We start from the raw sequence: 16,203 nt of genomic DNA, 5'->3' as shown, positions 1-16,203 counted from the left end.
GGTCGAGGCGATGTAAGTGAACCATCAGGGGACCGGATCAGCGGAGAGGGGCAAGGGTGCACCTGCGACCCTGGAGGTAGGATGTAGGAGCACCCATGACAGTACCACCCCGCCCCCTTCGGCCTCCCGCTCTTCTTGGACTGGAGGAATTTTTGCAGAAAGCCACAGTCCAGGATGTTATCCTCTGGCTCCCAGGATCTTTTCTCTAGCCTGAACCCCTTCCAGTCAACAAGGAAGAAACACTTCCCTTCTTCTTCTTGGTGAAATCAGCCTCAGGAGGAGGAGGCACTTGCCGAGAGAAGTGGTTCAGGATGATTGTTTTCAAGAGAGAGACGGGGAAGGAGTTCAGGATGCGCATGGAGGTAGGAAGGCGAAGCTTATACGCCAAAGGGTTGATGTGCTTCAGAACTGCAAATAGACCCAGGACCAAGTTTATAGCTAGGAATCTTCAAACGGACGTACCTAGAAGACAGCCATACATTGTTCCCTGGAGAGAAGACTGGAGGAAACCTGCACTTCTTGTCTGCCTGGGCAGATGTCAGAAGTAATGATTGACATGTTTGCTCCCAGATGGATCTGAGATCTCGGACCAATTCCTCCATGGCAGGAACATCAGATCTCTCAGCAAGTGGGAGAGGAGGACAAGGATGTAGTCCATATAAAATATAAAACGGAGCGGAGCTGGCAGATTCAGAGTCCAGCGAGTTGTAAAAGAATTCCGCCCATGGTAGCAGGGTAGACCAGTCATCCTGTCAGGCGGAGACAAAATGGTGGTGATAGAAGCCCAGGGTCTAAATAACCCTCTCAACTTGTCCATTGGAGTGCGGATGGTACGTAAATTAGAAGTCCTGTTTCACTTGTAGTTGACTGCACAGGGATCGCCAGAAACGGGAAACTGGATCCCACAGTCCAAGACAATGTGCAAGGGAAGTCCTTCAAGCCGGAAGATGTGCAGGAAGAACAAGCTGGAAAGGGGTGGAGCCAATGGAAGACCTGGCAGAGGAACAAACTGGGACATCTTTGAGAACCAGTCGGTTACCACCCAGATTACGGTATTACCCGAGGAAGATTGAAGATTGGTGATAAGCTGGGTATCAATAACGGCAGAAGAAAACCAGCAGGTTTAAGACGACATGGCTTGTTTCGGGCACAGGAAGTGCAGGAGCCCACAAAATCCTGTACATCCTTGACCAGATCTGGCCACCAGTAGAAACAGGAAATGAGGGCGACAGAGCGTTGCATCCCAGGGTGCTCAGGCACATGAGAACAATATCCCCAAGTCAGTATCCTTTTTTCGAAGGGCAGGTCGGGCATAAGTCTTACCAGGAGGAAGTTGCCAAAGGTCTGCTGGGGCAGCATGAACCAGCCGTTCAGGCGGAACAATATGTCTAGGAGTAGGATCTTCCCCAGCAACATCCGAGGCACGAGAGGGAGCATGGGCCTTAATATTCTTCTCTGCAGGATGGAAATGTATCAGGAATTTGAATTGGGAGAAGAAGAGAGACCAACGAGCCTATCTTGAATTGTGATGCTGGGCAGTCTGGAGATACAGGAAGTTTTTGTGATCAGTATAGATACTGACTGAATGACAAGTTTCCAGAAGAAAACGCGATTCTTCCAAAGCAAGCTTAATAGCCAGAAGTTCCTGATCACCAATAGAGTAGTTCCTTTCTGCGGCAGAAAAGGTTATGGAGAAGAACCCACAGGTGAGAGTTCGACCTTTGTGCCCCTTCTGGGTGAGAACGGCTCCAGCACCAACGGATGAGGCATCGACCTGTCGGGTGAGAACGGGAGCAGATGAAAAGGCAGACTTCAGTTTAGTGAAAGCTTCTTCAGCCGCTGGAGGCCAGAGCTTAGGATTGGCATACTTCTTGGTCAGCACCCCAATGGGAGATACCAGGAAGGGGAAATGTGGGTAAACTGCTGGTAGTAATTGGCAAAGCCCAGGAATCTCTGGATAGATCGAAGTCCCACTAGACGCGACCACGGAAGTACTACAGAAAACTTTGCAGTATCCATCCATAGTCCTTTGTCCAAGATAATATAGCCTAGGAATGGGAGACTCCTCTGATGGAACTGGCACTTCTCAAGCTTGGCATATAAGCAATTGGCCCTTAGGTGCCTGAGAACTTGCCGTACATGGACCCGATGGGACTCAGTGTCTGCGGAGAACACCAGTATATCGTCTAGAAAAAAAGAAAGTTCAAGCAGCATAGCAGTATATATGGAAAAATGAGCCAAAAATAAAAAACAAATTGTGTGCAAAGCCGTACTTGAGAAAGGCTTACCAGCCGAAACGTCGTCTTTTATGGATTAAACCACCGTTTGTTCACTCAGAACTTTTGTGCTGCCTGTTTCATCGTTCAGTATATCGTCTAGATAGACCACGACACAGGTATATAGCAAGTCTCTGAAAATGTTGTTGACAAACTCCTGGAACTCAGGCGGTGCATTACAGTGTCCGAAAGTTATAACAAGGTACTCAAAGTAGCCATCCCGAGTATTGAAGGCGGTTTTCCATTCATCACCTTCTCGTATGTAGATGAGGTTATATGCCCTCCGTCGGTCCAACTTGGTGAAAACCTTGGCACCACATAGACGATCAAACAGTTCTGTGATCAGGGGTAGTGGGAGGCGGTTTTTCACCATGGCCTTATTGAGACCACGGTAATTGATGCTACGATGGAGAAAACCATGCTTCTTGGCCACAAAGAAGAATCCCGCACCGGCAGGGGACGAGGACTTGCGTATAAAGCCCTTCTACAGGTTCTCCTTCACATAGGCCGACATGGCCGCAGTTTCGAGAACAGCGGATACACTTGATCCCAGTCATAGAGTTGGTGTGGCGGCAGAGTCCCAACTTGCTTCTCTGAAAACACATTAGCAAAGTCCACATATGGAGCAGGGAGACCCACCAGAGGCTTGGAGGACTTCGGATGTGAGACGGTGGAGATGGGATAAGGCAGTTCCAGAAAATGGGGCACATTTACTTACCCGGCCCTGTTGCAATCCAGCTGCGCGTTCTCCGTCGAGGATTGGGGTCTTACGGCGATTCACTAAGGTCGTGCGCCCCATGTCCACCAGGTGTCATTGCTGCACTGAAGTCCGCCGGAGTTCACCATCCTATCCTGGGTGCAGGTAAGCGCGTGTCAAGCGACACCTTTTTTAAATTCCGCGGTTTTCTGAATTCTTCGGGTTTTCCAACGGCCACACCCTGATTTCCATCACGTGCATGCCGGCGCGCGATGCGCCACAATCCGATCGCGTGCACCAAAAACCCGGGGCAGTTCGGCACAAACCGGTAATTTACGGGAAACCCAACGAAAAAGAGCGGTTCGGGCCCTTAGTAAATGACCCCCAATGTGAGTGGCATTCCGGACCTCAGCGAAGAACTTCACCCGTCTGCCAGAATTCCGAGACATGGGTCGCAGGGCACCCCGTGACAATTGGCCATGCCCCGCAATGCTTTCTCTAGCTCTTCTAAAGAGATTGCCTCCAGCATATTGCAGCAAAGACTTACCGTTAACACCCACGATTGGAACTAGCACCGCTCACGGGCAACCTCCCGCCAAAAAGGATGGCGGAGCATGGTCGCCGCCATCTTGCCACGGATCATCGCTCTTCCGAAGACCTGAGGCTGTTTCGTTTAAACCCCTTCATGACAATGTGCTATCAGCACATTGTAATGAATGAGGAAGAAAATTTCCATATACTGCCATACTGTAGTATGGCAGTATATGATAGGATCGATCAGACAACCTAGGGTTAAAGTATTCTAGATAGTCAGAAAAATAGTAAAAGTAAAAATAAAAAAAGTAAAAAAAAATTAGAATAAAAACCCTAAAAATTAAAATCACCCCACTTTCCCTAGAACTGATATAAATATTAATAAACAATTATAAATTTATAAACACATTAGGTATCGCCGTGTCCAAAAATGCCCGATCTATCAAAATATAATAATGGTTTTTACTGCGTTTAACAGCGTAACGGAAAATATCGCCCAAATTTGAAAACGGCACTTTTTTGGCATTTTAAAAAAATATTAAAAAATCTATAATAAGTGATCAAAAGGCCTTACAGTCCTAAAATTGATATAAATAAAAATGCAATCAAAAGTCGCAAAAAAAATGACACCAACCACAGCTCCGTAAATTGAAGTATAAAAAAGTTATTGGCAAATTAAAATAAAAAAATTTTTTACAGGAGGTTTTAATTTTTGTAAACGTATGAAGACATTATAAAATCTATACCAATTTGGTATCCCCCATAATGGTACCGACCCAAAGAATAAAGTAGACATGTCATTTGTGGGGCACAGTGAAAGCCGTAAAATCCAAGCCCACAAGAAAATGGCGCTATTGCGTTTTTTCCCCATTTTCGCTGCATTTGGATTTTTTTTCCTGCTTCCCTGTACACGGCCTGGAATATCAAATACCGTCACTATGAAGTGCAATTTGTTACGCAGAAAATAAGCCCCACACAGCTCTGTACAGGGAAAAATAAAAAAAGTTAATAGAATGATGAAGGTGGGGAGTGAAAAATAGAAATGAAAAAACAAAAAAAGGCCAGGTCGTTAAGGGGTTAAAAGATACTAAACAACTCAAAGATGCCTTTAATGTATGTGACTGCCCCTCCCCCTGAGTCCCTCAGTCCATAAATAAACAAGTTTGCTTTTTGGGCATTTGCCATCCTAGTCTGCAACCTTCCTGTTTGTCCCCCAACAGCATAAACTGCTCCATCAGAAACCTGGTTTTATTCCACGCACATGTTTCATCAGGTGCACCGTCAGCTGTTTCTGTGCCTCCATCCATCCCTGTGCCGATACCTGTGTTCCACATCACTGTTCCTGTACTGTTCCTCACCTTCCACTACTGTCACCTGAGTGAAGTTGAACCCCAACTTGGGGTTGAAGTTAGACCCTAACAAAATTGGTGTCAATTGTTTGTGCAGCAGAAATTTTCATCTGTGCTGCTATTGCTTTTAAGATATTAATAAAAGCTTCCAGAGGTCATCAGAGGTCAACCAGCCACCCCCCCCCCCCATTACCCAAATCAAACAAAACTGGTGCTGATAAATTCTGCTACATTTGTGTTCATTTGTGCTGCTCAAATTTTTGTTTGTGCTGTTTTGAAGATATTAACTAATTTGTTAAATTCAAAAGGTCAACCCCCGTAACACAAAATCCGAATCAAACAAAAGTGGTGCCGCTATAGTTTTTAAGGTGTTTTGGATGAACTGCTAAAAAAATAAACCTAGTGACACCTCTCTGGTTTGATCACTAGAGGGAGCTAGCAAACAAATTGGGGCAGATTTATCAAGCTGTCTGAAAGTCAGAATATTTCTAGTTGCCCATGGCAACCAATCACAGCTCAACTTTCATTTTAACAGTGCTCATGAATATTATAAAGTGGAGCTGTGATTGGCTGCCATGGGCAACTAGAAATATTCTGACTTTCAGACAGCTTGATAAATCTGCCCCATTGTACTTTGGCAGGAATGACCTCTGGAAAAAATGATCAATACATTAAAAACGGTAGCGGCACAAACAAAAATTTAGCTGCACAAACATAGCACAAATGTTTGACACCACTTTTGATTGATTCGGGTAATGTGAGTGTGTGTGGGGTTGTTGACCTTTTGAACTTTACAAATTAGTTAATATCTTCAAAACAAAAGCAGCACAAAAGCAGCACAATCAAAAATGTGAGCTAAACAAACCAGCACAAACGTAGCAGAATTGATTGGCACTAGTTTTGTTTTATTTGGGTAATGTAGGGGGGGGGGGCTGGTTGACCTCTGACGACCTCTCAAAGCTTTCATTAATATCTTAAAAACAATAGCGGCACAAACAAAAATTTCTGCTGCACAAATGTTTTACACCAATTTTGTTAGAAAGTGTGTGGGGGGGGCAACTTCACTAAGGTCTTCTGTCATTTTAAATCTCTTCCAATTTGTCTGGATCTATATTTTAACCTTTTGAATCTCTCTGGCAAAAGCTCCCTGCATCCCAAAGTACCACTCTTGGCATTGATCCCTCAATTTACTCCAGATACTCTTTCTGGTGCTCCTTAACAATCATCCTATCAGTCAAAGCCAAAAAGCAATGGAGATACAGTAAAAGTTAGTTATTAACTATTTTGGATGGTTAAACTATCTGTTTGAAAAGCAAGAAAAAAAAGCCTTGAAAACCATGAAAAAAAAAAAATCTCAAATCAAGGATTTTAAAATGATTACCACATGTAGTGACTCGTGTTAAGTGTGAAACATGGGGGCTGGTTAGAAAGTCGAAAACAGAATTGTCAACAAGGGATTCACAATGATCCTTATTACCGTTCCTGCGTTGGAGAACTGGTGGCCAGGATTTTATGAAAAGCTTCTTTGACGTCGTTGTTCCTCAAGCTGTAGATCAGAGGGTTCAACACAGGAGTTAAAACTGCATAAATGAGGTAAATATATTTAATATATAATGCAAAAATTCTTGTCTTCCCCATGTATGTGATCATAATAGTAATGAAGAACATCAGTACTGCAACGAGGTGAGAAGAGCAGGTGGAGAAGGCCTTGGATCTTCCGCCTGAGGATTTGATCTTTGATATAGAAATAATGATACAAATATAAGAGATGACAATGAAGATAAACGGCGTTAACAATGTGAAAAACCCAATAACAACTATAGTTATCTTATAGAAGGAGAGGTCACCACAGGCCACCTCCAGAACCACCAAGATCTCACACACAAAGTGGTTCAATGTGTTTTCACTGCAGAATACGAGAGGCCTGGACATAGTGGGAACGGTGGCTAAGATGAAACTTCCCACCCACATAGAGACAGTGATACAATTACACACCCTCCAGCTCATAATGACGGTGTAACGTAAGGGGAAGCATATGGCGATGTACCGGTCATAGGCCATCACCGCCAGCACGATGCATTCTGTCCCTCCTAGAAATAGACTTATGTTCATCTGTATGAGGCAGCCAATGACCGAGATCCTTCTTGTCTTTGAAAATATATCAAATAAGAGTTTTGGCACAGTGCATGTAGAGTAACAGATGTCAATAAAGGACAAGTTACAGAGGAAATAATACATGGGGGTGTGTAACTGAGGACTGACGATGACGGTGAAGATCAGGAAGCCGTTCCCAAAGATGATCAGAATATAAATGACGAAAAACAAGAGAAAAAGTAAAATGCAGATCTTCAAGTTCTGAGAAAATCCAACGAGGATAAAATCTTTAATAACCGTGTGATTGGAGATCTCCATAATATGATTCATATCTTGTTATTCGTAACCTGTGATATATGGAAAAAGGGGAGGGGTTAATAATGATATTCTATATGTCTTCACAATCAGATCTGTAGGGGATTTTTAATAAAAAGTAGATTTAAAGTCTCTGCTTTTCCACCCCTGTACATGTGAATACAACAGCCTGGAGGCCGATGGATAGAAGGAACAGAGGATTTAGGACTTATAGATAGGACATTGGGTATCAAACATTTTTTCGTGACCAATGTACTGGAAAGCTGGAAAAAAATTCCAAATGCGGTGAAGTTGACAAAAAAAACACATTGTGGTGTTTTCTTGTGGGCTCTGTGTTTACGAGTTACATTCTGTTCTCCAAATGACACTTCCTTGTTATTCTTGGGTCGGGACGATCACATGGAGACCAAATTTATATAAGTCACTCCAGCTGTGTATCGAGAGATCTCAGACGTGAGCTCCCCCCACAGCACCAGGATGTAATAGTACGTCCTGGTAAGCAAAAGGGGTTATCACACTCTTCAGATCTTGACCATGCGCCGATGGACAGACGTGTCCAGCCTGAATTATACAGAAATAAGGACACCACTTATCGCCAACAGAAAGGCTGGAGAAGTAGCGTTCCTCTACATCATCACAAGGATAATTGATTATACAAAACCCTACGACCCTACTAGGGTCACTCTTATTATAGTTACCCTGATATAGTTCACTAGGGGTTTTATTTTAAAAATATCTGAGATATGACCTTTTTGAAGACATTGGGGCTCATTTACTAAGGGCTCCACGGCTGCACTTTCGTTGGGTTTCCCGACTTTTTCTGCTTTGCGCTGAATGCCGCCGGGATTTTGGCGCACACGATCGGATTTTGGTGCAATCGCACGCGACAGGACCGGGTAAGTAAATGAGCCATTTTGTGGTGCATGGAATTGGTGAATACACAATTTAAGTATCCAGGGAAAACAAAACAGAGGAGAACAGTACGACTGTCTGTGACATCATCAAAAGAATTCAGATCTAAATCACAATTCTAAGGGATGTTACACATAAAGAAGGTTGAAGACCATAGCCGTGCCAGACAAGGAGGCCTCTGCTCTCCCTTGTTCTTGTATCACAGTTTGCTTCCATGTTCGGGTGGAGTTTTCAAACAATTTTGGAAATTAAAACGAGGTGTGAATGATGAAGCAAGAGAAGATGTTATGGACAATTGCTAATTGTCCACTCCTGATTTGGGCTTCTAAAGCTTTTAGGCACTGGTCTAATCAGTAGCTGATGGGCCCCAGTGCAGGCCTCCGAACAGATTTTTCATAGCACTAGTCTTCTCGTATGGGAAAGCGACACCTTATGGGTCCTCTAAGTCTCCTGGGCCCGGTTGTGACCGCACCCTCTGAACTCCCTCAAGTTATGCCCCTTCTTTGAGTGGTTTACCTCATCCACCAGACATTCCTGTCCATAAAATTGCTGCAGATGGAGGGTAATGTGATCTCTGTCTGTCCATGAGCAATCACCCTTCTCGGAGCTTAAAGTGGGGAATATGCAAATATGTTTTCCAAGGTGGGAAATGGAAAACAATCCCTCCTTTCACTACCTTGTAAGGCAGCCCCCTTAACACCAAGTCTGACCTCCAGGAAGCCTAATAACATGATGTGGGATTAAGCCAAATCAGTCTAAGCCAGTCTAAGCCAGAAGGAACCGTTTCCTGGCAGTAGACATTGCTGTACAATGTTTCAACCTGATTGGGTCTCCTCAGTACAGGCGGGGTACTGGTTTGGAGTGAGAGGCTTGTGACTAGTGTCAGGGAGTAAGAGTTCTCCTTACGGAGAGTTTGCCAGTTAAGGCCACCTTATAAGCATGTGGAGACTTATACCAATTGATGCTCCACTAGGGAATTCTGGGAAGTATGCAAATATATTTTCAAGGTGGGAAATGGGAAACAATGCCTCCCTTTTCTATCTTGAAAGGCAGCGCCCTGAACACCAAGCATAACAAGTCTAATAACATGAATGTGGTATCCATGTCCTTTTCTTGGTCTTTGTACACACTGGTGAGCAGACAGTGATGTAAAAATAATGGTTCTAGGTGCTACAGAACAGACTAAAGGGGCTTCTGGTGTGACACTCCCCGCGCAACCACAAAACTTGACTCATCCCATGTGAAAATAATGCGCCTGACTTTAAGCTTCTTATTACTAGAACCTAAGAAATCTATTGATAAAAAATACATAAATAAAATAAATGATATAATTCCCAGTTTATGGACAATGAATTTGCTACAGAAGAATCCGATTTATATCAATGGAACTTTTTCAGCTTTCTGTAAATTGAACTAAACAATTTGGCATTTCAATAAACTAAAATGCAAAAATACAAATAAAAAGGTCAAACAATATCCCATAAAACAATGGAAAAACCTTCAATAAATTATAACTGAATGTAAAAGTCATAGAAACCAAAATTATATATTTTAAACAATAACAAATGTGGATCCCATTCATGTTTTTACATGAAAAGTTGGAAAAAGCTCAAATAAAATCCAGCACTTGGTGACGTGTACAGTCATAACCGGAGATGGTGAAATCAGTAATACCCTCATCATCCCCAGCGTCAGGTCCACAGGCTTCTCCCCTCCTTTCTATGTCTGTGGAGCTTTTATAGGTTTATCTTTACCTGTTAGTGTATAACATCACCGATAAGTGTGGATGTAATTTCCCCCATGTAAAGCGTCCAGTGTCTCCAGGTAGAAGATGTGGAGACTCCATAGACACAACAATTACTTCTACATTAATGATATTGGATGAGCGTTACCGGGGGAGATCCAGTGTAACATCTTCATCCATTATTAGATCTCATGGATAACAACCCAACCATAAACTGTTGCTACCTTCCTATATCTTATGACACTTTAGAAGCCCCTCAGTTATACTGAAGCCCATTGTGCCCCAACATCTACAGAGAAACCACCTGTGTCTCCATTCCATCACACCACGACCCCCACGACCACGACCCCCACTATGCTCAAGCGCTCCCGGTCAATTTGAAAATTATAAACTTCTTTTTTAAGACAAAATATTAAAGGAGTATACAGGGAATAGGAACGTCTAATACAAAAACCTATAATGTTATAAATAAATGAATGTAACAAAACTTAATGTCATTAGTCACAAAATGGAACTTAAATAGTTTGATTTTACAATTCACAAAATGTTATGGCCTCTCTGAAGTTATCACCAAGAAGGCTGGCACTGGAAACTACAAATCCCATGATCCTTTAATTCTCAGTAACCCCTCCTCCCTCTTAAGCTCTGCCCCCAGTGATGATGTAATAGGTTTTCTTGCTCTGTTTCCATAGTAATGATGTGTAACTGCCATCACCACAACACCGGCCATACTGGATGCACTGCAACCAACCTACTACAGCCAAACTTAGTGGTGATCACATGACCTGCCCAGGCAGCTGCAGGACATGTGATGTGGACATGTGACCCGCGGTATCTTCTGTCCTGTGTCTCCTCAGCGTGGAGGAAATTAACGGACTGATTAAAGGGCCAGTAACATTTTAATTCTCCATTACAGTCTAAGTCACCAGCATTTTTCTGCTAACAGGAGCAAAATTTTAAATAACAACTAACTACATATTGGTTTATATTTTACTGACTCATTTGTATATGAATTATGCTGATTCCTGGAATACCCCTTTAAGTCTTCAGGAGAAAGTATCACATCCTAGTTTGTGCTTCAACATCAAATCCTATTTCTTTTTGGAAGTGAAACAATATCAGAGCACCCAATAGGCTAAAGTCACACTTCCCCCAGTAGCCAATAGCCACAAAGCCCATAGCAGCCAATAGTCACACAGCCAGTCCTGTGGAACATAACAAGTTCTCAGTGAATCTTCAAATATTAAAAATAACGGTCTATCTATCACGGTACATAGTTAATGCACAACCCGGGGGTGTATGCCATCTGGCCCCGGTGATTTATCTATCTTAGTGGTTGTGAGGCGGCGCAGTACCTCTTCCTGGGTTAAACTGTTGATATTCCAAAGATAATTTACATTATTCCTCATTGTGTCTTCCACCAGGGGATTTTCCTGGGTAAAGACAGTTGAGAAGGCGACATTCAGTAGATTGGCCCTTTCCTCATCTCCTTCCACCATGACCCCCATGTTATTTCTAAGGGGGCCCACACTCTCTGTTTTTAGTTTCTTATCATTTATATACATGAAAAATAATTTGGGATTATTTTTGCTCTCCCTGGCAATATTTCTCTCAGTCTCTATTTTTGCGGCCTTTATCTGCTTTTTACAGGATTTATTTTTCTCTCTATAATCCTGTAATGCCTCATCTCTACCTTCATGTTTTAGCACCTTAAACGCCTTATCTTTCTCGCTTATTGCTTTCCTTACAAGACTAGTTAGCCACATTGGCTTTTTCTTGTTCCTCTTATGCTTTTTCCCATAAGGTATGTGTTGTTCTACATGGGGGACATCTATACAGATGGATTTCACTGGTCATTTCAGCAGCTGAAAGACTCCCATGGCTTACCATACTCCTTTCACCTGTTATACCCCCAACTTCGCCATAAATGCGCAATTCCCAGTTGGTAAAGATCTCCTTTCCGCCCCCCCCCCCCCATCCTCCTAGAAGCACCAGGAAAGAGCCCTCATCTCCCCGGTTGTATTGAGTTACTGTCCATTTACACAAAGCGAGCACACACTCCAGCGAGGGTGCGCTGGGAGAGCGAACTTGGTCCCTTGACAGGAGAGAAGTGGGATCTTGCCCTCTCTTGCACGGGAATAACCGTTATTATATTTTGATAGATTGGACATTTTGTGATGGGAACCTAACATGTAACATAAAATACTAGTCAAGTAAAAACCTCAGCAATTAACAACATGCGGTTTAATAGGGAAGATAATAAACCCCACATGCATTTTGTTTGCTGAGGCTTCTCTGTTTTGACCCTTTTAATGATCTTTTTTACCTGCTAGGAAATAGATTTAGGATAAAGGGTAAAGGGTCCAGTCTCTCTAGGCAGAAGCTCCTGACACTGCAGACACAGCAATTATTCCTATATACAGTAAAAAAGCAAATGTTTCATTCTAAATACATTTCTGCAGGCAGATTTTATATTTTCCCTCCTTATTTTTCTACATATAGTAACTTCTGCCATGTTGTGTTCTCTCTATTTACAGTAATAACTCTCCAGATCAATCTGCAGATGAATTTCTGGTTTGAAGGGAACCTGTCAGTTAAACTCCATACTAACTAAATATATCTTTGAAAACTTCTATCATAAAGCAGTGCAACTATCCCTATATTGTTTAGCTCTATGCCTAAAAAGTTCCATAGCCTGTTTGTAAAGTTGATTTACCCTCTATGCATATTCATGTTCTTCTACCTCAGGAGCTTGCTATCTGGAGCTGGGGTTAGTAGTTGTAGAGAATTTCTGAGAGAAGGTTGAATGGGGCCTGTGATTTGCTGAAGGTATGAGGAGTAACAACATAGGGATAGTTATACTGCCGTAAAATAGTAATTTTTAAAGATAAGTTTAGTTAGTATGGTTTAGTTAAGGGGTCAAGTTCCCTTTAATCTTTAATTTGCACACATTCTTTTCCCATTTTAATTTTTTTGTGGGTTGGGAGTGGGAATAACATGCATATACTTTTCTGATTTCTGTATAGAATGTGTTTGTGGGGTTTATTCTGTATCTAAGCTATTAGGGTGTGCTGCATGTAATGTAATAATTGTGTTGGTACTATATGTTCTATAATAAATAAGGGGAGCTGTATGTAGTATTGTTAATTTGGAAAACTACAAATATTATGATAAATTGTTCATATTATTATCCATATATTGGCTTTCAGAATGCATAATTGTTATAATATTTTGAGATTCCCTGATTATCTTTTATTTGCAATGAGCATGGTGTTGCCATATATGGCATGAGGGGTATATATGATAGACGGTGGCACAGTAGGGTCAATTGTGGTGTGAGATTTGTTAACCTCTTATTGACACTGAGCTCTACAGTCAGTTCTTTTCTCCTACAGAATCTACACTCTACAGGCAGTCATCTCCTTCTCATATCATATACTGTAACCATGGAAATTGTTGGATGGATCTTGAGAAAGAAAGTGCAGACTATGTGTCATATAGGGTAGCAAAAGTTTTGACAGCTTTTCATTCAAAGAGTTTTCCTCTATTTTCATGACTACAAAATTTACACTGAAGGAATAAAACTATGAATTATCACATGTGAAATTATTTACGTAACAAAAAAGTGTGAAACTACTGAAAATCTGTCTTACATTCCAGGTTTTTCTGCTTTCATTACTGCTCTGCACAGTGTTGACTTCTCTTGATGAGATACAAGAGGTAGTCACCTGAAATGGTCTCCAATAGTCTTGAAGGAGTTCCCAGAGATGCTTAGCACTTGTTGGCCCTTTTGCCTTCACTCTGCGGTCTAGCTCACCCCGAACCATCTGGATTGAGTCAGGTCTGGTGACTGTGGGGGTCAGGTCATCTGGTCAAATAGCCCTTACACAGCCTGGGGGTGTTTGGGGTCATTGTCCTGTTGAAAAATAAATGATGGTCCAACTAAACCCAAGACTCTTAACCTCCTCTTCAGCAGACGTGACTCTTATCCTCCGCAGCAGAGGTGACTTTTATCCTCCGCAGCAGAGTTGACTCTTATCCTCCATAGCAGAGGTGACTCTTGGTCTTTCTTTCCTGGGGCACTCCTCATGTGAGACAGTTTCTTTGTAGCTCTTGGTGGTTGTTGCAACTACACTTGGGGACTTTCAATGTTTTCCCAATTTTTCGGACTGACTGACCTTCGTTTCTTAAAGTAATGATGGCCACTTGTTTTTCTTAGCTGCTTTTTTCTAGCCATAATACAAATTCTACCAGTCTCTTCAGTAGGACGATCAGCCTTGTATCCATTTGACTTTTGCACAACACAACTGATGGTACCAAACCCATTTATCCCACTTATTACCCCTGACAGGGCACCTGTGTTATAAAAGCCTTTTCAGGTGACTACCTCTTGTATCTCATCAAGAGAAGCCAAGAGAAGCAAAGCAGCGATCACAGCAGAAGGACCTGGAATATAAGACGGATTTTCAGTTGTTTCACTTTTTTGGTAAGTCTATAATTGCACATGGGATAATTCATAGTTTTGATGCCTTCAGTGTGAATCTACAATTTAATATAGTCTTGAAAATACTGAAAAATCTTTGAATGAGAACATGTGCCCAAGCTTTGTGTCTGTACTGTATATGTTGGGATTATTGAAAAAAATGTTCTCCTTATGGATAGTTTGCCATCGCAACCTTTTGAAGGTGTACAATGACATGAAGGCTAGAGATGCTTCGCTGAGATTTCTGGGATAGTAGCAAAACCTACATCTCTATTACAAAAGGAACAGACTTCCAACTGTCTTTTCTGTTATTCTTGGGATATACATACTGATTTGGCTACTATCCAAAATCATGTCCCAAGTTGGGATGAGCAGACCTGTCCAAGCTCAGCTGAGTTCCCCAGAACCTGAAGGTTTTATGTGTCATCAATCACGGGTGTCACCGGCATGAGATGAGTCTAAATCAGAGCTTCTGTCATTACAAATTGGAACATTGTAGTCATAAGGCGTAGAAATTGTAATAAAATAACTAAGAATATAAAAAATACACAAAACATCATATCTGTTCTATGTCTAATACAGAATCATATAAAGCTATTTCATCCCTTTTCCTATCGTCTGTCCAGTTAGGACATTCAACGCGTCACAGATCCTGTGGTCAAGATTTTATGAAAAGCTTCTTTAACGTCATTATTCTTCAAGCTGTAGATCAGGGGGTTTAATGCAGGAGTAATAACGGCATAAATGAGAGAAACATATTTCAGATACGATGAGAAACTCTTTTTCTGCCCCATATACGTGATCATAATTGTTAGAAAAAACATTAACACTACTGTCAGGTGAGAGGCGCAGGTGGAGAAGGCCTTGGATCTTCCTTGTGCTGAACTAATCTTAAATATAGAAATAATAATAGAAATATAAGAGATCACGATGAGCGTGAGTGGTGACAATAATGTGAAAAACCCTATAGCAACAATCGTTATCTTATAGAAGGAGAGGTCACCACAGGCCACCTCCAGAAGGACCAAGATCTCACAAACAAAATGGTTCAATGTGTTTTCACTGCAGAATACGAGAGGTCTGGACATAGTGGGAACGGTGGCTAAGATGAAACTTCCCACCCACATAGCGACCGTGATGTATCTACACACCCCCCAACTCATAATGACGGTGTAACGCAAGGGGAAGCATATGGCGATGTACCGGTCATAGGCCATCACCGCCAGCAGGATGCATTCTGTCCCGCCTAGAAGAAGACTTAAGTTCATCTGTATGAGGCACCCGATTAGCAAAATCGTTCTTTCCTTTGAAAATAGATCATATAATAATTTTGGCACAGTAGAGGATGAGTAACACAAGTCAATAAAAGACAAGTTACAGAGGAAATAATACATCGGAGTGTGTAACTTACGACTGACGATGACGGTGAAGATCAAGAAGGTGTTCTCCAGGAAGGTTAATGTGTAAATGATGAAAAATACAACAAAAAGTAGAAAACAAATCTGCAAGTCCTGAGAAAACCCAACCAATATGAAATTCTCAATAGGAGTATGATTGGAGAGCTCCATAATATAAATTCTGAATATCTTCCCACAACCCGGTAACATATAGAGAAGATGGGTTTAGTGGCAACGTATCTATATATTGAATGGAAATGAGATTTGTCCTGTGAATATTATGTCTTATTTGTGGGCTGCATAAAACTCATACAGATCCTTACTCACATCATGTAAGTTACAACAGGAAATGTTTGCTCCTTTGACTTTACCTACTATGTATATCCAGGGTCAGGGAATGGG

The 16,203-nt window shown here is 41.9% G+C and overlaps 2 protein-coding genes across 2 annotated transcripts; both read right to left on the bottom strand.

The window, feature by feature from the left end:
• Positions 1-6,329: 6,329 nt before the first annotated feature.
• Positions 6,330-7,280, bottom strand: LOC140123028 (olfactory receptor 5V1-like). Its single transcript, XM_072144280.1, has one exon. It carries the CDS (start codon positions 7,278-7,280, stop codon positions 6,330-6,332), a length of 951 nt encoding a protein of 316 aa, XP_072000381.1.
• Positions 7,281-15,039: 7,759 nt separating this feature from the next.
• On the bottom strand, positions 15,040-15,972 carry LOC140123027 (olfactory receptor 5V1-like). The gene has a single exon (XM_072144278.1). The coding sequence runs from the start codon at positions 15,970-15,972 to the stop codon at positions 15,040-15,042; it is 933 nt and encodes a 310-aa protein (XP_072000379.1).
• Between the last annotated feature and the right edge of the window lie 231 nt (positions 15,973-16,203).

This window comes from Engystomops pustulosus, chromosome 3, assembly GCF_040894005.1.
Source record: "Engystomops pustulosus chromosome 3, aEngPut4.maternal, whole genome shotgun sequence".
Lineage (NCBI taxonomy): Eukaryota > Metazoa > Chordata > Amphibia > Anura > Leptodactylidae > Engystomops > Engystomops pustulosus.
The sequence above is the reverse complement of the archived record's forward strand: the minus strand, read 5'-3'. Positions and strand labels throughout refer to the sequence as shown.

What these genes read in the sequence shown, in the direction of transcription:
- LOC140123028 (XM_072144280.1), bottom strand. Translation starts at nt 7,280, where the DNA reads ATGAATCATATTATGGAGATCTCCAATCACACGGTTATTAAAGATTTT.
- LOC140123027 (XM_072144278.1), bottom strand. Translation starts at nt 15,972, where the DNA reads ATGGAGCTCTCCAATCATACTCCTATTGAGAATTTCATATTGGTTGGG.